The sequence below is a fragment of the Amblyomma mixtum genome, chromosome 8 (genome assembly GCF_055824585.1).
Source record: "Amblyomma mixtum isolate Tamu chromosome 8, ASM5582458v1, whole genome shotgun sequence".
NCBI lineage: Eukaryota > Metazoa > Arthropoda > Arachnida > Ixodida > Ixodidae > Amblyomma > Amblyomma mixtum.
In genome coordinates, this window is record NC_143019.1 from 59,082,361 (window position 1) to 59,105,620 (window position 23,260).

Sequence of the window (23,260 nt, forward strand, 5' to 3'; positions counted from 1 at the left end):
CACGAAGGGTCCGATGCCAACTGCACTGCTCGTTCGGAACTGGGAAACTTCTATGAAGTTTTCTTTTTTCATGAATCAAACGCTGTACAAGAATAGAAAAGTGCAATGACGGCTTAATTTAATAACCTAGCAGGCAGGGTCACTGCACTAAAGCTCTCCTTAAATGAAAATGAATCTAACCAACATTATGGCCGTGCGCAGTTCCCTCTCTGACCCTGGAGAATGTTCAGCTGAGAATATCTTAGAGGATGCCAGTAAGCGGTCACAGGGAAAAATGTAATTCCCTTTGGTGTGCTCTGCTCTGAGGGTTGACATGAATCAGGGAAAAAAACGGGGTCATTTTTGGAGTCAAGCTTGAAGGGACGTATTAGTTCAAGCAGCATTGAGCGTGCACATTGATTGGGACAGCGCAAGACATACAGAAACCATCCAATCGTGGTTATATTCTCTGAAAGATGGACTGACAAGACATGGGTAGCCTGCCATGGTCATCGCAATAGTCAGCAAGTGTCAGTTATGGACGTGACTGACACCAGAGTCATTGCAAATGACAATGCAATGGTCACTTCTGGCTGACGACAGTTGTCTTTGTTAGGGTCCATTCTGTTGTTAATATATTGCACTGACATAATGGAAAATATTAATTGGTGGGTGTGGCTATACACGAACGACTGTTTTGTAGATTTTCATAGTAGTCACATGTGGCATATATAATCTCCAGCAAAACTTAGACCGCAATCAGGGCTGGTGCGAAAAATTAGCCATGGTTTTCAATGTTGCAAAACGTTAGTTTCCTTTGCAAGCAAGCGTGCCCCTGTTGCGTCTGAGTACCTTTTCGACAACCAGCCTCTGTCCAAAATGACAGATCATATATCTGGTGTTTATTTTTCGGCACACTTTACCTCGAAAAAGCACGTCGAATATGTAAGCTTTTCAATATGTGATTTCAGGCATGCCCCTGCTAAATTTAAAGAACTTTTCCATTTCAATAACATCACAGTAGCTATTCAATATGCCTCTGCCGTCTGGGATCCTTGAGTCTGTGTCCTATGTACTAGGCTGGAGCGCGTTCATAATCGTGCCGGGTGGTTTGTGATTAACCATTAACTATTGCTTCAATATCGATAGTAACCTTATTAAGCAGGAGCTAAAGTGGGGCTCTCTAGAGGAGCGCCGACTGCGAACTAAGCTGAAGTTTCTTTACCGCATTGCAACCTATTTACAACCCACATCTACATCCAGATGGTGCTGTCATGAATCGAAAATACGCCAAACAAAATGTCGCACTAAGGGTTTTCGAGTGCTCTTAATTTCGTATGTCATCTGTGAATGGAATAAGCTGCCTCATAGTGTTCCTGAATGCCAATCTGAGGCACTTGTAGTCTCACATTTGCAATTGCCACTGTTACACGGGCATTTTTTGGAGCTGTTGCCACTCTTGGACTTGTAACCTTCATGGAAGCTCAGTGGGCAGTTTCCGATTTGTTTGTTTTCTGTGTCTTTTTTTTTGCGTCCTGCACGGCCAGAATGTTGACGCAGATGGATAAAAGCCCTTTCTTTTCTCGGATTCTTCCATTATGTGCCGTTCTTTGATTTTGGTCTCGTCCTAAGGATTAGCTCATGACGTTGTTTGTAAGATTTAAGTATGCGCTACCCCACCCCTCCCCACTCCTGAATTTGTGTGTATACGGTGCTGCACAAATGACAACTAAGTAAATGAATAATAAATGTCTAGTGGGTGAACCTGGTAAGACTGAAGACTGAAAAAAAATTAAGCATACCACATAATCTTTTGCAGTCATCTTCGGTGAAGAAGTTATTTTGGTTTCCATAGCAGCCGCCGAACATAAACTCCTTGCACTTTTTTCCATCGAAGTACCAGCGAGGCACGAGAGCTCTACAAGGTCCTTCGTCCATCGGCTGTGTGCATACTTGTTGTTGGGCAAAATATAGTAAGACATGCAATAACCAAAGACACTACTGCAGTAGAATTTGTGAAGTAAATTCAATTCCAAATTCCAAGCTGCACTGGTAGCTCTAGATTTGACTCCATGTACAGTATGTGTGAAACTTAAAGGGAACGTAAGAAATAATTGGTAAAATTGGCTAATAACGCGAAGGAAAGCAGCAGCGCAACTTCAGGCTCCTCCTCTCGAGCTCTCTGCGAATTTTTTTTTTTCGCTTCGCGGTGAAGCTTAATCTTACCGACTTGAGAGCGCATTTAACAAAATCTAGTGTTCCCTCTACATATGACACACACTATGCTTCGCTTCTAGAGAAAACGCTCTTGACAAAAAAAACACGTGAAACAAACTCTAAAACATTTTTAAGCATCGCACATGCATTCGCAAATAGGGAGTTCGGTACGTCTATTAAAGTTATGTCCGGCTTATTGAGAGCAATTTTTTGCATGATGACAACGTCATCTGTTCTTAGCTTTTTCTACAGCTTTGCGCTACTTGCGTAGGCTTCCGTACCGCCAGGCAGCCACTGTTTAAAACCTCCCACCTACGACTTCAGTACCTTGCCCATATGAGGCAGATGCGCTAACCTCTAAGGCACCGCTGAGCTGCCAAGTTATGAGATGTTTGCTGCCCTGCAGGTTCTTTCCCATGATTCTGGTGGGATCTTTAACATTCAGGAAAGCAACGCCGATATTATCAGTGACCTTTAAGACTCACAACGCCGCCGCCATATGGGATCCCCATCATGAAAAACTGATAACTTTGCTTGAGCTAATTCAAAATAACGCTGCTCGTTTTATCCTGTCAAACTATAACCGTACCGCAAGTGTAACAAGCATGAAAGCTCATCTTTCTTTGCCTCTTTTAGCATCCCGCCGGCAGACAATTCGTTTGAGCCTCTTTCATAAACTATACCATCATCCCATGCTACATGATGCCCTCATTTCATCCCCAAGATACGTGTCAAACCGCATTGATCATCGTCACAAAGTTGGCATTGAAACGTGTAACACTGTAACTGCATTTCAGTCTTTCTTGCATCGTACATCACGTGAATGGAACCGCCTTCCCGCAGATATCGTCAACATAAGTGATAACCAGCATTTTCGTTCTGCGCTAGCTAACATTGTATAACATGAATATGATAATAATTTGTTTTGTATCACGCATTGCATCTGTTTACGTATTTTCTTGTTCTGTTACCACTCCCCTCTTTAATGCCATTGGCCTTGAGGGTTCACTAAATGAAATGAAATGAAAAATGTTACAGCTCGGAACCGACCCCAAAGTAGTCACCACATGCAGGATAACGTACATCGATCGCTGATTATAAGTCAGAGATTTAGTTAAAATATTCTGCACATAACAGCTCATTTCAGTAATCGCACAGCCGTTATTGCTAGCTTGACCGACCGACATCACCTCTTATATGCCCTCATTTCTTCGCGATCGCAAAGTAGGTAACACTAGCTAACCCGTGATCGGGCTGGCATTTAATCTAGAACGGTTTTATTCCAAACCGTTTTCAAATAAGCCATTCACATTTTTCGCGCCCCCAAAAGCAGTCGGTGACGCCAGGCGTGACATCAAAGTTTGACTTCGCACCGGCAATCAAAATCAAAGCTAAAAAAAGTGACGCCGCGACTTGTTTTTCATTATGAAAAGACTCCTTGAAACATGAAAAAAAAATACTGTAAAAAATGGTCATGTCTGTGCCAAGCGTAATAACTGTAGCGTCGCAGAGAGCCTACTAATGGCATGCGCGACATTTCACGTAACGGTGCTAGGTTGCGCTATTCCAGCTTGAGTCACCGGCGTTCCCAGGTATCTTCTTTACTATGACGCTTCAAAACCAAAATAGGAGACGAACTAATGTGAAAGGTGAAATGCCGGATTTCGGAGCTTTCTCCATAATATAGTGCGAAACATAATATTCCCATCTGCGTTATTTTAAGCTGCCGTTTTAAGCCTGGAAATCGACAGCATGGCAAGATATGGAAAAGAAATATAGGTGTAACTCAAGAGAAAGGAAAATTGCAGAGTGGGTCTTGGGACAAACGCGAGTTAATAATAACCCTGTGGAAAGCGAGAAGGAAAGGGAAAGGGTAGGTCATGAAATGCGAAGGCAAGGTAACCGATGCTCGTTAAGGGTAAAGGACTGGATACCAAAAGAAGGCAAGCGTAGCAGGGGGCCGCAGAGAGAGTCAGCTGGGTGTATGTGATTAGGAAGTTTTCTGGGATAAGGTGTCCGCAAATGGCACAGGACAAGGTTAATTTGAGAGATACGAGAGAGGCTTTTCTCCTGAAGTGGACGCAGTTAAGCTCATGATGAGGCTGCTGTACTTGTAGTCGTGCACTGTGTGAATGTCTCCTTGCAGTATGTTTAAAAAGTACTTCTTACTGCAATTTTCTTGGCATTGCTCCATGCGCAAAAAATTGTTCTCGTTTCCGTAGCATCCCCCGTATTCAAATTGATCACACGCCGTTCCATTGAAGTACCATCGTGGTACTATGGCTCTGCATGGTCCGTCATCAGCTCGCAATTTGCATATGGCCTGCCAATTCTTCTTTTCTCCGGCAGCGAAAGCCCCACCTGTAACCAATAAGAATTTAGTGTTTCTTGATGCATATATTCAAAATTTAATGGATATCGTAAAGGACGTAGTAAGGTGCGCTTGCAAAAATATTAATCTCGAGTCTTGTGCGCGGGAGGTCAGTGATGGCGAGGCAGCTTGCACTGCTGCAGGGTCTTAAGAGATAACTTGCTGAGTTTTTAAAACGAGTCGAGGTGATGAAACCAGTCCATGCGGTTTTTCTAAAACGATCATTCAATGCGCGTAGAAGCTCTCGTAACTGGCTGAATTTAAAACATTAATCAAAGTAGTGTTCTTTTTGCAAGTTACAATATGCTAATTTAATTTTACATCCCATAGCTACACCGTGCTCCATAGCGGATGTTCCGGTATAATTTAAATCATCTGAAGTGATTTCATCACCACCAAAACCGCGAAACACTAGCATTTTTGCACTGTGCCTCAAAATGTCACCGCGTTGGCCAGCATTCAGCCGCAAGCCACAGAACCACGGTAGATATTTTTGAAAAAGCAAATTATTAAAACTTTCACTCGTGTCTAAACGGTCAAGTGCATTATTTTGTGCATTTTGCATTGTAACACGTTGTACCCTGAACACGTTGTACCCTGAACACGTTAATTGTACCCTGAACACGTTAATTGTACCCTGAACACGTTAATTGTACCCTGAACACGTTGTACCCTGAACACGTTGTACCCTGAACACGTTGTACCCTGAACACGTTGTACCCTGAACACGTTGTACCCTGAACACGTTGTACCCTGAACACGTTGTACCCTGAACATGTTGTACTATAGCTGCCTGCTTTGTAAGGGAGGCTATGGGCTTCAGTGATGTCACTCGTTCTCAAGCGACTTTTACTCGCAGTCTCCATCATCAATGATGAAAGTAAAGAGGAACTTGAGATTCCTAAGTGCACTGAGAATAATTAGCCGCTCAACCATAAGTGATGCAGTAGACACTGATTTGATATATGTGCCGTAAATTTGGAATACAGCCGTGGGCTATGCATGCCTAAAAGGCTTAAAAGCTCCAGGCTTTGTGAACTGTCAGTACGTGCTGACTATAGAACATTTTCTTCTTCAATATCGCCAGTGCAGCAATTAAATGCCCAATTCGGTTACATGGACATGGTGCGCACGATTTAGGAAAAAAAAATCATCCAAAATTAAGCCCCGCCGGCTAAACACCATGTGCGCACTGTATATTCAATTCACGGCATACGTTTCGCAATAGAAAGAACGCTTAAAACATAGAGAAACATAAGGGGGTGTACAATCAACTTACCCGTTATGCATAAGGACAATAGGAGCCCAGCTATATGCATTTTCCTGTGCACGGTCTGGAGCTTGCGCTGCTGGGTTCATGCCGTTGGTTTCAATGTCTCCCATTTATATCTGACATACCGTGTTTTTTTTTTGTTTTTATGACTACCGCTGTGACCTCTTTAAAAGAAATGTCCATTATAAAACTTATTAAACGCTCCTGGAATTGAAAAGGACAGCCGGTAATCACCTCGTTACCTTCAGCCTTTCTCCATGCCATGGTCTTTTAGGGATAATTAGCAAAGGGCAGTTACCTTGCCTTCGAAATTCCGCCTTTTTTTATCCTTTAAATGTGACGTGCACAATTATTTTCGCCGTTCTGTACAGGTATTGGCATTTTGCACTTTGAGGAGTTAAACGCGCATTCTTCGAACCGGTGCGAAACATGGGCGAAACCCTAGCGCTACACAGTTGAGCGACTTGATAGCGTTGCGGATAATGTACAGTCGAGAGCAACATTAGAGTGAAGAAAATTTTTGCACAAAATTGCGAATATTTCCGGTTATTTCACAACTAAACTTGAGGATGGCTTCTGGATATTATAAGGCAAGGGGAAAACTACTTGCAAAACAGGAAAAAAACTGTGCTTGTCACATATAATTATGAAGCAATCAATAAATGAATGCGCAAACCTTGTTCCCTATCATATTGCCCACGACCGCACATGCAGGAAGTACGCAGGAAGTAGGAAGTACGTACAGGAAGTGCTCCATAAAGTCTGCTGCATCGGGACCTATAGGGACCGTCTGCTGCCGCAGACAAGTACAAAAATACTAAAATGTTCTAGTATGCCTCGCTCTATCTTGGCAGCAACCAGTGAAATACTGGTGGTTTTGTCAGCAATTAGCCCTTTAAATAAGCTGGGATAATAAGGCCAGACTTGAAGGTGGCGCCGCGCTGTGTTAAACTTTTCTCACCCAGCTGGAAGCCGGGATAGTTGCCTGTGGTGGGTTCTACTACATTTTAGGCTGATCTCAATGCAAAGACTGATGCCCGGGCTTATTCCAGCTCATGCCCGGCAATACAAACCAGACCACAATCATTGCGCTACACTCTTTCTGTCAGATCACAGAAAAAGAGCTCGTGCTTTTAAATGGTTCGTAATCTTAGTTTTTATTGTTTTTTTATTTTTTTTTATTTATTGATACTGCGATCTTTTACAAGACCTTCGCAGGGTGGGCACACAATACATAAATTCTGGAAACAACAAAAACGACCTCAGGAACAAGCAAAGAATACAAGAACAATTGATCAACAATTTAAGATCAAGAACACAATTTCAAAAAGTACAAACGAAACAAAGAAATGTAGCGGTACGACATTATAAAAAAGTTAAAGGTGGCTTTCAAACCTTTTTAGTGAAGTTTGGGTTACTGCATCATTAGTTAGATTATTCCAGTCTGTAATCGTTCTGGGGAAAAAGGAGTACTTAAAGGTGTTAATTCGTGCGTTTAATGGTGTTACTGTAAAATCATGGCGTTGTCTTGTGTTGTACCCTGAGGAGAACGATATAATATTGGCTGTGTCAATATTGTACTGACCTTTGATTAACTGAAAAAAACTTTTAGACGACAGATGCGATTTCTGTGAGAGACTGGAAGCAAACCACTTTGATTAAGAAGTGCAGTGATAGATGTGCGGTTATATTGTGACGGACTAGAAGACGACGAAGCGGGCAGTGGCGCCGCTCTTCACCGCCCCGCCCCAAGCCCCGACAAGAACACACGACGACACAACGACCGCCGCAACTGCCCTGTGACCCCACTCGCCGCCCACATGAGAACCCACATGAGACCCAACGACCTACGACCCCACTGAACCGAGACCGCCGCCACTGACCAGAGAACCCATTGACCACTGACACTCACACGAGAAACAAGTACCCCAGCCCCTGCCGTTGGGTGTGTCCACGGGCCTCGACGCTGACTTCCAGAAACCGGTGGCTCCTCAGTCTTCGTGGACCTGGCTTCACCCTCTCATCATCTCTTTCATCGTGACGGCAAGCCCTTCTTCTTCTCTTCTCTGTTAACATGTTCTGCCACGCCCATCGTCACGTCCTGCTTGTCATCGTCTGTGGCATTCTTCTAGTTCGCGCGATCGGGACGATCGCTTCCTGGCCCCGAGTCATGTGACGGACTAGAAGACGACGAAGCGGGCAGTGGCGCGGGCAGGAGCGCTCGTGCTAGGCCCGCAGCCATTAAATCATATCATCGCCATCCATCATGTAGTCCTGTCTTCATCGGCTTGCCGTCACGTAACAATATGAATTGTAAATAAACCGTGCTGCTTTCTTTCGGACTCTGTCTAATTTAGCAATGTTAGATTTAGTGAAAGGATCCCAGATTATGACGGCATATTCTAACATAGGGCGAATAATAGTGTTATACGAAAGTGAACGTACACTGGGGGGGCCGAGCTTCAGAGCACGTCGGAGGAAAAATAGTTTGCGTAGGGCATTAGCTGTAACGTTGTCAACGTGCTCTGTCCAGGAGAGGTTATTGCAGATCCGCAGACCTAGGTATTTGTAAGTATTCACTTGAGAGAGAACTTTGTTTTTAGCAGTATAGTTAAACAAAAGAGGCTTCTTTTTCTGGGTTATACGCATGAACACTGTTTTATCATAATTAACGCACATTTGCCATTGGTCACACCATGTTATTATCTTAGTGAAATCGTTATTTAACCGTACTTGGTCCTCAGTAGTAGTAATCTTTTCATATAACACACAATCGTCAGCATACAATCTAACAGAAACTGAGATGTTATCGACAATGTCATTAATAAAAATCAAGAAGAGGAGTGGCCCAAGAACACACACCATCACACACACCATCACACACCATCGTTGCTATTGTTACGGCAAGGCGCTTTTTGTTTATTGCTTTATTCCGCCCTAGTATACGTACTTGAATTGCTTCCCAGTATACCCTGTTTGAGCTCAGCGTTCTTGTGGTCACATTTTTTTTTTTCATCCTCCCTGCCTTTCTTGCGCTGTTTTATTAACTGAGTGCAATACAGGCGCTCACTTTGCAGAAAGAAATTTTAGGTGGCTAGATTTTTTGCTCTTGCAATAGTCACCGGTTCTTGCACAACTTAACCTTGCTTTTTCACACTGTTCTAACTTTATTTTAAAAAGGAGACTATTAATATGCGGCAGGATGGCTACCGGCACAATTTGGTTGCGAATATCTGTGATAGATATCACCAGTCTTACTTTATTATAGTTCTTGAAAACATCTATGCTTTAAGGTATACTTTTATGAAAGCTTATGGCACTCACTTAATGACGCGCATGTGTACCGTCAGTATTTAAACCCCAATAAATCAATATTTTGCGTCCCGTCGGTATCTTTTCATTGTCCCTTCTGTTTTTTAGCGCTAGTTACCACGTTTCAGCCAGTGAATCTAAAGAACCAACTAGCCCGTCGTTATGACTAACAACTTATGAACATATGAACTAATGAGCGACTTATAACTTATGAAAGATGCTGGAAGTAGTGAGAGAATATGCCTACTTAGGGCAGGTAGTTACCACTGATCCGGATCATGAGAGGGAAATAACTAGAAGAATAAGAATGGGGTGGAGCGCGTATGGCACGCTCTCTCAAATCAGGAATGGCAGTTTGCCAATATCCCTCAAGAGAAAAGTGCACAACAGCTGTATCTTACCGGTACTCACCTATGGGGCAGAAACGTGGAGGCTAACAAAAAGGGCTCAGCTTAAGTTAAGGACAACGCAGCGAGCTATGGAAAGAAAAATGGTAGGTGTAACGTTAAGAGATAGGAAGTGGGCGGAGTGGGTGAGAGAACAAACGCGGGTTAATGACATCCTAGTTGAAATCAAGACGAAGAAGTGGGCTTGGGCAGGGAATGTAATGCGAAGGTAAGATAACCGCTGGTCCTTAAGGGCAACGGAGTGGATTCCAAGCGAAGGCAAGCGTAGCAGGGGGTGGCAGAAAGGTAGGTGGGCGGATGAGATTAAGAAGTTTGCGGGGATACAGTGGCGGCAACTGTCAAAGGAAAGGGTTAATTGGAGAGACATGGGAGAGGCCTTTGCCCTGCAGTGGGTGTAGTCAGGCTGATGATGAATGATGATGATGATGAACAACTTAAGACATGTAATGTCAGGGTTTACAATACCCAAGGACCAAAGGGAAAAAAGAAACATATAGGTCAGAAAAGCTACGCTTTAAATTGTTCTGCCGTATTTAGGCACTCCGCAGTCGAGTATGCGTTGATTTTGGCAAGCAGTCCCTGTTGCAACAAAGGAAATATGGTCGAAAAAATTCAGTAGGCTGCCCCTTCAAGAACGACACGTCTCATACTTTGCCATTCCAGCTCTCCCCTTTGAGTCCTAAGGAAAGTTCTGCATGTGCGGTATAGTCTCAAAGAGAATAACAACTAAATCAGAACTTCTCACACACGAAGAACTAATTATTTAAAATGTTAAAAAGACCTCGTTACCCTTGCACTGTTTAAATGTTTAAACACGGAGTATGGCTCGTTTTACCACGGAATTTTAGCCGAAAACTTCTCATTAAATGTTTTCCTGGTTAATTTCTTCAACTGCTTAGGTGACGTCAGTAAAAGAGACCTCAGTGCATATCTCCTAGGAATCAAATGTCGTCCTCATTGCCGACAGTAAACGGAGTCTCTCAAGGGAACGTGCTAGGGCCTTTGTTTAATTTGTTTATTAAAGATATTCAGATGTAAACAACTTAGTGAGTAGATGCAACCAAATATTTGATAAAATTGGTCATTGCTCACAATGAAATCCACTTAGAATTAATAATAAAAAGCAAACGGCATGCTTGCCAGTGCTCGAAATTAAGAATTCATCACGCACCGGAAACAGAATGTTTACAGCTGATCCAAGCATGCCTGCTGCCCCTTCCTAATAAATGTTTTCACCTCCACAGCCGGGGGAGTGGAGGAAGGTGGGAGTGATAAAAGAAAAAAAAATTGCCGACGATTACGTTACTTCCTAATGCGAAATTTGAGCGCAGCTCATCAAACACTCCGCTAACAACTTCAATTACAGATTAATTCATAGGTCAGGGTTGCCATTGCTGACTAAGCGTCCTCCCAACCAAGCCTCAGCCATCTAGTTTGCCGGTCACCTGAAACTACCAGGAGGAAACGAAGCCGCTCACAGGCATGCCCGAGCTCTTCTATACCGGGCGTCTCCCCCTTATGACCATGAAGGGTGCCGCGACCTGATAGGTTTAGCAGGGTATGCTGACAATATCGCGCCATACAGAACAGCAAGAAAGGAGTACCCAACACCACACAAATCCCTCAATAAGTTAGAAGAGAACACCCTTAGGGGACTACAAACCAACGCATACCCAACACCAGCTAAATTACACCAGTGGTACCCTACACTATACTCTCCGCAGTGCCCACACTGTGGAGAGGTAGCTAACCTCTACCACATGGCGTGGGCATGCCAGTTTAATCCCTTAGTTGACCCCATTCCAAACCCCTCGGAGGAGCAGTGGGAGGCTACTCTGCTCAGCGATGATCCCGACCCTCAGTACTGGCTGGTGGGGAGGGCCAGCGCAGCAGCAGCAGCCAGTGGACTACCGGACTAGGCGGCCCACCCACATGTTCTGAGAATATTGAACAAATAAAGATGTTTTTAATCAATCAATCAATCAACCACTAACAGTTCTTGATTGTTATGAAGGAAGCTTTGCGGACGGAGAAATAGATGGATATGTGCTGGACTTGCTGCACCAATGCCTGGTTCTCAATCCTGGTTCTCAATCGATCCGAACACTAATTATATAATTTATGCCGATGATACGACTATGCTTTTCTCTGCTGCGAATCCTAATGACCTGATCACTAATGCAAACAACTCATTAGCACGGCTAAATGATTGGGCTAAGGCTAACGCATTAAAAATTAACACGTCAAAGACTAAGGCCATACTTTTTCGTCCCAAAAATAAAAACGTTTCTGTTAATACAGATTTGTTGTTAGGCAACTCAAAATAGAAATAGTCTATGCCTTCAAGACTCTTGGTGTAGTTTTTAATGAACACCTGTCATGGGATGATCACGTGGAACATGTTGTTTCCAAGATTTCAAGCATCGTAGGAGTTACATACATTAATAAAGAGTTGTTGCCATTAAAGGTGAAGGTCATTCTTTACAATGCTTTATTTGACTCTCACATTAATTATGCCCACTTAGTCTGGTGGAGTACTACTGCTACAAATTTAAGAAGAGTCCTTACATTGCAGAAACGAATGCTGCGACATGTTTTTAATGTTCCACGGGATCACCCAAGTTTGCCTTTATATGAAAAGTTAGGGATTATAAAAATCACCCAGCTCTACCCTTACCGCCTGTGCTTAACTTACAAAAAAGATGTCAAACAAAACATCAACTTCCTTTCTTCCTTAGCTTCCTTAACAAAGAGAATACCTTCGCATGATACACGTTGTCGGGAAATCTGGAACATTGAGAGATGCAGAACAAACTACGGAAAGCAAATGATTAAACATAAACTGCCAGAAATATTGAATATTTGTTATAGACACACCGTACATCCCGAAAACGCATCAAAGCAGGACCTAAGATTTTTTTTTTCGTGCTCAAATGTGTTTACTTGAAGATCATTTCTACCTTCATCCTACTGTGCCTGAATTGATTTTTTTTTTCTCCTTTCTTGGATCTTGTGCTCTTTTTGTTGTGGCTTGAAGTCTGCTATTTTCCACGCGTAAATATGCCTTTGTAGTTTTGTGTATGTCTAGAGTTTTGTGTATGTCTTTGAAATGTATTCTGTTGTCCGCTGATTTCTGCCTTGATGGAAGCAATCATGTATTTGATATGGGGGGGGCGGGAACCAGTCAAGCTTTCCAGCTTTTTTTCCCTAACCTCCCCCATCATGTTGATGGAAATAAAGGCTATTATTATTATTATTATAGGTTTTCGCGTGGTTGTCAGCCGGAGAGGCGTTACGAGCAAGAGGAACGGGATATTCTCCCGCATAAGTGGTAAGAAATTCTTCTTTGTCTTTATATGTACATTAAAGACCTCACCCACCCTGCCCCCTGGCAGGTGGCAGCTAATGGTTGATCGCGAGAGCTCGCTCACCGTTGTCGGCGCTAACGCATGCATCACACATCTCTCTCATCACCCCACGTACAGGCGTCGGCTGACCCAGGGAGCCCGTTATGCGCAGTTCCTTTTCTTAAAATGATAGGAGTGTAAAACGTTGCCAACGCCAACGCCAATAACACAATGAACGCCGACGGCCTATGGGTTCAGCGCCGCGTTTCTGGCTCAACGTTGTCAATGCCTGCAGCCCACATCTCTCTCATCACCCCACGTACCTATAAGCGCGATTCAGGCGTCCACTGACCCAGGGAGCCAGTTAGGCGCAATTTCTTTCCAATGAACGCCGACGGCCTATCATCGCCGCGTTTCTGACACAACGTTGTCGATTCCTGCAGCCCACATCTCTGTCATCGCCCCACGTACCTATAAGCGCGATTCAGGCGTCCCCTGACCCAATGATCGGAGTGTAAAACGTTGTCAACACCAACGCCAATGAACACAATGAACGCCGACGGCGTATGGCTTCAGCGCCACGTTTCTGGCACAACGTTGTCAATGCCTGCAGCCAACATCTCTCTCCCCCCTCCCTCTCTCTCTCTCTCTCTCTCTCTCTCATCACCCCACTTACCTATAAGCCGATTCAGGCGTCCACTGACCCAGAGAGCCAGTTATGCCGGCTCCATTTCCTTAAAATGGCACGACGTTGTCAATGCGCACATCTATCACAACTGCCGCGTAGCTTAAAGCACGATTGAGGTGTCATCTGTCCAAGAAGGTAGTTATGCGTCTTTCCTTTGCTTTCCAAGCCCCCCTCCGCTCCATTGGTTTCGCAGCTCAAAGCACGACTAAGATGTCCACTGCTGGTTACAACGGCCAACGGCGACGGCAACCGCGACGCCGCGAAACGTAGAAAGGAGCGCCGAAGAGCTGCGCTCTAACATAGCTGCCATAGTGGAGGTCTCCGGAATAATTTAGGCCACCTAGGGATCTTTAAATTTCACTGACATCGCACTTGAGACACTATAGACACCTTTGACTGCACATCGCACACTACGAGGGCGCCTTTTGCGGTTCGCTTCCATCGAACGCGGCCGCCGCAGCCGGGTTCAATGGAGTAGCGCGTTTCACGCGCCAACCGAGAAGTGACACAGTTATTGTTGTTGTTGTTGTTAGTGGCTATTCACTAATAAATAAAATAAAAATTCAAGAAAACGATGTTCCCAGCCGCGTCATCTGCCGTCGAAACCTGAAGCACCTGAGCTGCGGCAAGCTTCTTGTCGCAGCTCAGGTGCTTTAATCCCTTTCTGAACGCATCCACCTAGCTTGACATCGTCTCGGCTCCTTTTTATGCGCAGCATATTGCAATCACTCAGTTATAGTGACCTAGAATATTGGGTAGTGTGCTCACAGACCCCGCTCGCGGTGACCCCGCCAGTGTCGACAGGGCGCGGTGGCGCGTGGTGGCGCTGCACGCGCCTTCACGGGTGAAAACGAGGCGCATTCGGCCGGCGTCGCAGTAGCCTAGGTAGCCGTGCCGACGAATTGAATTATCGCAACATTCGCGTGGCTGTCATCGAAATAGCTAAGCGGATCTTGAATGGAACTTAATTTATGGCATGTGCACATGTTTATTTATTTCTTAAAGGTCCACAAGGGGCATTGCATGAGGGGTTACGCGAGCCACTTTTATCGGTGCGCTTGGCACGCAGGGATGATCACGAATTGTCACTCGTGCCTGCAACTTTTGCTTGTAGTTATAATGCACTGCACACCGAGGGGTCATGCAGCTTTTTCTATTCTTCTTAAAGTCAATAGTAGTAGTAGCATGCGGTGCAACGGCATTTGAATCATGACAGGGATAAACGCGGAATGAAGTGTGTGTCGCCGGCAACAGTTATTTTTATTTGCAAGGAGCCAAGCTGCAGCACACAGAAAACAGAGGGGCACGGAGACTATAGGTAGAAGGAAGACACAAGTGAGACAAAGTACAACCAAGTCACTTCGCCTCTTTTTCCTTGAACTTATTACAGCACTTCAGAGGAGCGTTAGCAACGGCTTAGTTTAAGGTGCTTCGCCCGTTCGCGTTTTTCTGCCTTTTTTGAATTAACTCCTTTCACATAGAAGTGCAGTCTAGTTACCAAGTAAAACCTTATTATTTCTTCAGAGAGGCCTTCTGCGTGAACAGGGCAACCAACTTCTTTCTGCAGTCTACTTCTAACCACTTCCTTCACATCAAGAATGCTTTCGGAATGTAGTTCATTGCAGCTGAAGCATTCTGTGAAGAGGTTTTCAAGTTTCAACACAAAGCCATAAAGCTGCGCCGATGGGTACAGCAATCCTCCGTTGTCGCGGTATTTTGTCAGCTTCGCAAGGAAAAAGTTTTCGTCGGGAGACTGCATAGTAAGCAAGGTTATGCACATTTGGCAATTTGTTTTCAATACACACTTCCGTGCAACATACCCTGCTACGTAGAAAACAAGTCTACTGTCACTTTTAGCTACGTGCTCATCGTGGTCATGCGCAGGCATACAAGTTGAAATCTGTTCTGATGTGGAGGGCCTTGACACTGCATTTGAAGGCTGCTTATCTGGGCATGCTCCATCATCTCCGTCTTCAAAGTCTAGCAGAGAATCTAGCACTGTCTCAGGATGGTTACCTTGTGCTACACATTTTATGAGCCCATAAAATGAAAGGCAATTAACTAGGATTAAAAATTGGGTTGGTGTAGGGTGCTGGTTACATCCTGAAGACTGCCTTATTATTCCGAACAGATTCTCAAGAGGGTCTTGACTAAGCTTTGAAGTCATCAAATATTTTTACTTCAGCTTTTCTGTCAGGTATGCCAACAGTTGAAGTGTGCTGGAAATAGTCACGCGAAGACCAGTGGCTGTTGAGGCACTCAGAAAACCACGACCACTATTGGCAAGTGTCTCCCAATCGTCGAGGAAGGCCAAAAATGTTTTCAGAACATTGTGACGCTTTGATTCCGGCCGCAGAGCCTCCAGTGGAAACCGGGAAGTCATGGCCTCTATGAGCTCGTGGATCCGTCTGCAACAAACAAAATAGAGAGACCCTCAGCACTTGACACAATGTTTAACTGTATATCGTCGGACCAAGTGGTTGCTATGAATTCATGAAAAGGAGTAGCCGGAGCTGCTATGGAGCACCAACCTCTTCTTTATTGTTCATATGAATAAAAAAGGCGGGTTGAATGAAATTGACAAATAGTTCTGCTTACCTGAAAAATGCTTGTGTTCCGGCAATACATCCATACTTTTTCTTCAATTCCGGCTCGTAAAGGTGAAGACCTTGCTGGACTTTCATTCCAAAAAGCTGGAACGCGTATGAAACTCGCATCTTTTCAAAACTGTTTGGCTCAATGTGGCTTCGCGTGATTCCAGGCATAGCCTTGAGTGTCACAGTGGTAGAGTCCATTCTGAATGCCTCCTTCACATGCTCCACGGTTACCTGTGCAAAAGAATTCTAGTTAGACACTGATGTATGTAGCAACTATCTGAAACTAGACGGTCATACTGAGTGAAACTTACTTGTCCATCTGGAGTTTGAAATCCATTCTTCAGAAGGCAGTTCCGTAGGCACTTCAATAAATGAGGAAAATCTGATACAAAGAACAAGCTTCTTGTGGGTTCCACTGGGTGCTGAACTTTACATTTCACAGAATCAGAAGTTCCTTGAATACCCATTAATCGCCACATCTTGCGATTCCACGTCGCACCATCACAAGTAATAAAGTCAACGAAAAGGCCACTGTTCTCAGCAAGAATAGTAGCTTCTATGACTACCTTTGTTAGTGTTTCTGCCTTCATATTGCCGCTAGTTGCAAAGCAGCCAATTGTTTGGCTCCATTTGCCCACAAAGGGTACAAAGAGCACAACCATCCCATGATCAGATGGCAGATGCTGTTGGTTGGGTGAGGTGAAAGGGCCCAAGTCTACAAAGCCTTCAATAAAGCCACCACGTTTCACGGTCAGGCTTTCAGAGAGCTTCAGCTCATCAATAATGAGGCCACCATGCCTCCTGTAAGGGTCAATATCAGCAGCCTTTGCCTTGATCTTTTTCAGAACTTTCTCATTGAAGCCGAATGATGAGCGGTATGAGGCAAGGTACCGTTTTAGAGTAGACTTGCTTGGGAGACTGAGGATGTCATTTTTTCTAATGTGCTGATAAAGCTGTGGGCTCTTCATTTTCATGATTAAGCACTCAAGCACCCATTTCTTGCTGTAGCGCATGCCCTTTGGTTTCACCCGTGCAGCAGCAAAGCATTGACGGACAGCCTCTTGCTGCTTTGGGGGTAGCAATGAGATTTTTTCACTCAAAACATTCTCCCCTACAGATGATGCACGTTCCTGCGCTTTTTCCAAGGCTGCAGTCACGCTCTGAAGACGCCTCACAAGTCGCTTGTTCTTCCGTGACAAGGCCTTAACCTTCTGTGCAGATGAGCGAGCTGGCCTGGTGATCTTCCGTTGAACCCTAGAACGGCGTGTCAGCGCAGCTTTTCTGAAGTATTTGCAGGAGACGCATCGTCCACCTGTAAAGAGCAAAGCACTATATTACTTCTAATTGTTTATAAATGGTACCAAAATATCTAAAACATACTGACAGAAAAAAAAATATTCAATCTGAAAAAGAAAAAAAAAACTGAGTACCTGGTTCAGTCACTGTTGTTAAGCAGGTATTGCTGAAGCATGTGTCATCACGTGTGACAGCATGACCTTTAAGGCTTTCAGTGAGGTAGGAGCTGTCGTATTCTTGGGTCCTCAAGGCTCCTGTACAGAGCTTGAGTGCGTCAACACGCTCAAGGACATCTTCTGCTTCCATTTTTGAAGAAATGGTTTTTTCCTCCAGCAAAAGGCCTCTTAAGTACACTTTGCAGGAGTGGACAGAATGGTCAGGAAGAAATACCACTACCTTTTCGGAGGCAACTTCCATTTTAGAGCTTAATACTGAAGTGCAGTAGAAAACTGCGTCACCATGGTCCGGAAACATGTGTTTTGCCCAAAACTTCGATGGAACCTTCAGGCTTCCAGCGTACTCATCTGATGTGCAGGTATTAGAGTGCTCAGTCGAGATGTCATCATATCCCGAGTTTGGGCACTCCAAGGCCTGGTCTTCTGTTTGCTTCTGGGGGTCTGAGGCCGGTTCCTGATCTTGTGTTGACACGGGTGGAGAGACAGCGGGAAGACTTGAAAATTTTGTTTTCGAGGGCCCATGAGGTTCAACATCAGCGGGCCTCCTCCGCTTTCTTTGTTGCCTTTCTTTCGGTAGCTTTTTTGAAAGGTAGACCGGCAGATTCGGCAACAGCGTTGGTACGGCATCGGGGGATAGTGCTGGTTTCCCACGAGGGATGCGGACTTCATCTCCATTGACAATATGGACATAGTCCCGTAGAACGAAACGCGGCTCGAAATGTAGCTCGCAGACAGCGCAGCTCTCGTCTAGCCTCTTGTCCGACCGACGGAGGTTGTTTTCCCACTGCTTTTTTAAAGCGGCATCTTTGGGAACGCCGAACAGGGCTATCTTTGGGCCTCCTTTCGTATGCACATAACCGGTCTTGCAACCAGGCGCATAGCAGTGGTTTTGGCGACGGGCCGGCATATTAGCAGTCAATCCCAGTGCAGCAAGCAGCTAGCAAACGCCACATGTCCTGTCACCACGCCGCGTGTTAAAGAAAAGCACAACAGGGGTCCAACCTCGAGGGAAAACGCGAACACACAGACGTAGCTGGATTATCAGAACTTGGTGTAAACAACACTTTCGCTGTCGACGGGAGCTTGAACAAGCACTGGCACTGGCACCATACGAGAGCAAAAACGAGAAATGACTACCGAGAAACGCTCAAACCAGCGCAAAACCGCAGAGCACAACAATAATGAGCACACAAATACACACGGGCGCACTGACAGCGACGGCAAATCCTACAGTGAAGTCTACTGTGGCGCCACCTCGTGTCGGCGCCGCGAAGCAAAATCCTGTCGACATTCGCCGGGCCACCGCTCCCCCATTGAGCCGGTGCGGAGTGAGCACACTACCCAATATTCTAGTTCACTGTAACTCAGTTCAGCCCTTGGGCGCGGCCGGGCAGCCACCAAACCACGTGACGTGGCGTCACGTGGCTTGGTGACGTCGTCACGTGACGTGACGTCACGAAGCCACTCAAAAAAAAAGAAAAAAGCGAACAAAAGGAAGAAAAACAAAAAGTAAAAAAAAAATTTAAAAAAGGACGGCTGAGCATGGTGGCGGTTGCCACCGCCCCGTTTCAAAGGGGGCGCTCCTATCCATCCACCCATACGTCACGGAGGAAAAGCTGCTGAGAAAATCGAGTGCCGCCAAGCAATACCTCGCGCCAAAAGACCGCGCAATATGCAACGCATTCTTGGCTTAACCAAGCTAAGCCTGGGCCTGAGCTCAGGCTTAGCTTGGTAGCTTAATATACAACACATTATTCATGTCGTATGTTAACTACTGTTTCCTAGTCTGGGGCTCTACTACTCAAACTAAGCTGCACACGATATACATGCTGCAAAAGAAAGCAGTACGTCATATAGCAAATGTTGACTACCTCGCACATAGCGAAGAACTGTTTAAGAGATTCAAAATCATACCCGCTCATAAGCTATACGAATTTTTCTTAGCCATAAGATATAAAAAATCCATTTCTCACTGTGACAACTTCTTGAGAGCATTGTCATCCCTCGAAACAAACTCAACGCCATACTCGTTTCGAAAACACGAACGTTGGACCATTCCCTTTTGCCGTACAGAACACGGTCGACAGATGATGCGTCATGCAGTTCCAAGGTTAGTAAACAAATTCATCTTTGAACGTTTTTCTCTTGAAACATCTAGTACACAAACTCTAAGAAATCATTTTTTGTAAGCCGCTGTATTCCCTTTGGTGAAAAGTGTGACACGAATGACTTTTGCATCTATGTTAACACCAATGTGTTGCGTATTAATGAGCATGTACCAATAGTTTATATCGATTGTTTTGAAATTCCTGTATTATATTCTGTTAGGTAGCGTGTGTGGATTTTGTACTTTTTTTTTTGCCCTTGCTGTACGCCATGTAGAGTGGCTCGGGCTCCCTCAAGCGAAAATCGTTCGCTTTTTGCCTGAGCCTGCCCACATCATAATGATGTAAATAAAACTGACTTGACTTTTCTTTTCTTATAACCTGATCCTCCTCAAGCGAAAGACCATTATGTCGGCAATATCTGCCGGCAATATCGGCGACAATCAACGTAGCGCTTTTGTAGCGTGAGCTACATTGGCCACAGTCGCCGTTTCGTGTGCTCTCCGTTGTGTGGTTTCAAATGGGGGAGATAAACCCGTTCTCCCCGTTTAAGCGCGGCTGACGTAGTTCAAAGCCGCGCGGACCCCACCCCGTGGTCGCGAGCGCTACCGAGCGCACGCCGACCACGGCGGGCCTTGCTCTACGGCAGGGGTTCTCAAACTTTTTTGCTTGGAGGAACCCCAAAAGCCTTCAATAAGTTCCAGGCAACCCCCCCCCTCCCCCCCACCCCGCTTTAACTTACCAGCAATGTTGTCGAGTGCATTTTTGCAAAGTGAGAGTTGCAAAAGTTAAATGTTTATTGCACCGATTAATACAAATACTAATGTGATGGGTGGTACTGCTTCCCTTTTGAGAGCAAGTCAAAGCGTGGCTCAGCAGCACTCAAAGCCAGTCTCATATCAGCTGCCGGGTCAGGGCCAGTGAGGGTTCTCGCGGAACACAAGAAGACAGCCCGCGGAACCCCTGTGTTCCGCGGAACCCAGTTTGAGAACCCCTGCTCTACGGGAACAAAGGAACGACACACTGGCTGACACAAACAAGGCATTTATTGCTATAACAACAATAACGCCAGCTAGCAACAAAATACACTGAGGAATCGAGGATGTCCGACTCACCAGCACGGTTACGAGCGAACGTTCGCCCACGGTAGGGCAGAGGGAATAACTCCGAGGCCGGACGGGACGAGCTGAGGGGAACACGTTTCCACACGAGTTCGCCCGCCGACGAAGAGCGAAGCTGCGAGCGAAACGTCCGGTCGCTTCCCGGTCCCAGGGAGAAAAGAGCCAGCTATCCCTCGCGCGCGCGCAGCAAAACGCCATCCGTGGCGCTGGTGTCGCTGCGACGCGAGCGCCCTCCCCTGTGAGTTAAAAGTAACCGAACCGAGAGGAGTGCTTTTCGGGGGGAGCTAACAACAGTGGGGTGTGCAATGCGGGAAAGCGAACGCAGGGGACGAAGGCGTCCCCACACCGTTGACCATACTGCGCATGCGCGAGGAGCGAGTGACGTCACTGCGCACAGCTGGCGTGCCTCGCCGCGCTTCTCGCCGCTGCTGCCACCGGCGCAGAGTCACGTGACGTCACTCCTCACGCTACGCATATCCTGGCATAGCAGAGCTAAGCCGCTGCCAACTTTTTTTCTTTGAGCCAGAGCTTTATTTCTTTACAGCGACCGATATGTTTTCCGAACTAATCGTACTGTTGTTCTCCCGTATATAACGGAAGAAATAAGGCTATAAATTAAGTAAACCCGATTCATGTTCGTGCGCTCAGCAGAAAAGTATTGAGATATTAAGGACACATTTCGACAGCCCTCTAGGCAGTAGACTCGATGACGTCTCCGGGCTTAGGTCTATAGTGCTGCGAATTGCTCGTTTAAAAGTGTCCGAATTTTCGCTCCAACAAGTACACCTTATATATATATATATATATGGGATTGGTACAGCGGTTCACATCTGTGTGTCTGTCCTCGCTTCGGCGAGCGCGGCTTCGGCCGCTTATCTGATTTTTTCAGCAGCGTCCGCTCCGGCGGTCGCAGTTGTTGCTGCGACGCGCGTCTTTTCATTCCTTTTAGAGCGCAGCTCTTTGGCGTCCGTTCCTGGGTTTCGCGTCGGCGTCGTCGTCGGCGTTGTCGTCGGCCTCGTAACCAGCTCCGCCCCCCTTTCATCCGCAGCTGGGGTTGACTCACTATCGGCGTCAGCGGCATCAGTCAGTCGCTGCTATCTCTTCCCTCCTCCCTTTATCGTGTTGTCCGCTTGCTGCGCGCGCTTCTGCCCCCATCGTTTGCCGCTGGGTGTACACGCCGCCCCCCTCCCCCCTCTTCCTGCGAGTCTCCGGTTGTCAAAGCGCCGGCTCGAACTTAATTCCTTTCTTCGCTCCTCCTCCAATGCAACCCCTGTGCGGTGGCAATCAGAGAGCCAGATCGGTGGCGGCGGATCTGTATATGTGCACCGCCCGAGCCGAAATTGCCGCTGCCGTTCGCCACTGCGAAATTATCTGCCAGTTCTTTCTGAGCCATGAGCGAGACGACCGATGGAAGTCCTCCGTCTGCTAAAAAAAAAATTCTGTGATAGCGCATACATGTGTTGCTCGATTTCTTTGCCTCAATCTATCGAAAAGGTGAAACAGCTTATTTGCTGCGCTCAAATTTCGCATTAGGAAGTAACGTAATCGTCGGTAATTTTTTTCTCCTTCCTCTGATCTGTTACCTCTCCTCTATCTGCACGCGGCAGCGGTGGTGGCTTGGCTCGAGCCAGTAGCAGGCCCCTCCAATTTCCTTTTCATCCTTCTCTCAGTCACAACAACACACAACAACAGCGGTTCACAGTCGGTGGTCTTCCCTGCAAAAGCTCCTGCAGCGTTGCAAAACGAATGCGTTCTGCCCGCACTGTGGCGAAGGAGAAGCATAGAAAAGAGAAACTGCTGGATGTTTAGCATCGCTAAGCAGCAAATATTGTGCGAACGCACGGATTTTTGCAGGCGAACACCGCTGCCACGTACCTCAAAGCACGATTGAGGTGTCCAATCTGTCGAAGAGCCCGTCATGCGCCTCTCGTTTCCTCAAAACCAACGGGGTCTACATTGTCAGCGCCAATGAACGTCGGCGAAGGAGGGATGATAGTGGGTTAGGGTAAGGGGCGAGGGGTGAGGGGAGAGTGTGTGTCTGTAATCTGCGCCAGAGTGTTGCGTGTTTGTTATCTAGGGAGGGGTGGGGCGGGGGGTAGAGCTGGCGTGAGGCTCTGTATTTCTGGGTCAGCTCACTGAATGAGTGCATTACCCTTACCCTAACCCACTATCATCCCTGCTTCCCCACTCCTGCTTGAGCCCTATGCCCAGAACCCTTCGCTTCTTCCCTCCACATCATTTCCCTCTGCCCGGCGGACCTCCCCCGCGGGATTTAGAGAACCTCAAGACCTGGGAGGACAGAGACCCTGCTGCGCTCGGAGGACCCGGCCGTGCAGACCATCGCCACCGGCCGGGCTGCCAGCGTTATGGA

At 46.1% G+C, this 23,260-nt stretch overlaps 2 protein-coding genes across 2 annotated transcripts; both read right to left on the reverse strand.

The window, feature by feature from the left end:
* Nucleotides 1-15,770: 15,770 nt before the first annotated feature.
* On the reverse strand, nucleotides 15,771-16,423 carry LOC149332600 (uncharacterized). Its single transcript, XM_089555767.1, has 2 exons — nucleotides 16,193-16,423; nucleotides 15,771-16,002 (listed from the first exon to the last, which is right to left on the reverse strand). Exons 1-2 carry the CDS (start codon nucleotides 16,387-16,389, stop codon nucleotides 15,771-15,773), a joined length of 429 nt encoding a protein of 142 aa, XP_089411893.1. The 5' UTR covers nucleotides 16,390-16,423.
* A 791-nt stretch (nucleotides 16,424-17,214) lies between these two features.
* On the reverse strand, nucleotides 17,215-18,941 carry LOC149332601 (uncharacterized). Its single transcript, XM_089558220.1, has one exon. It carries the CDS (start codon nucleotides 18,568-18,570, stop codon nucleotides 17,590-17,592), a length of 981 nt encoding a protein of 326 aa, XP_089414346.1. The 5' UTR covers nucleotides 18,571-18,941; the 3' UTR covers nucleotides 17,215-17,589.
* Nucleotides 18,942-23,260: the final 4,319 nt, after the last annotated feature.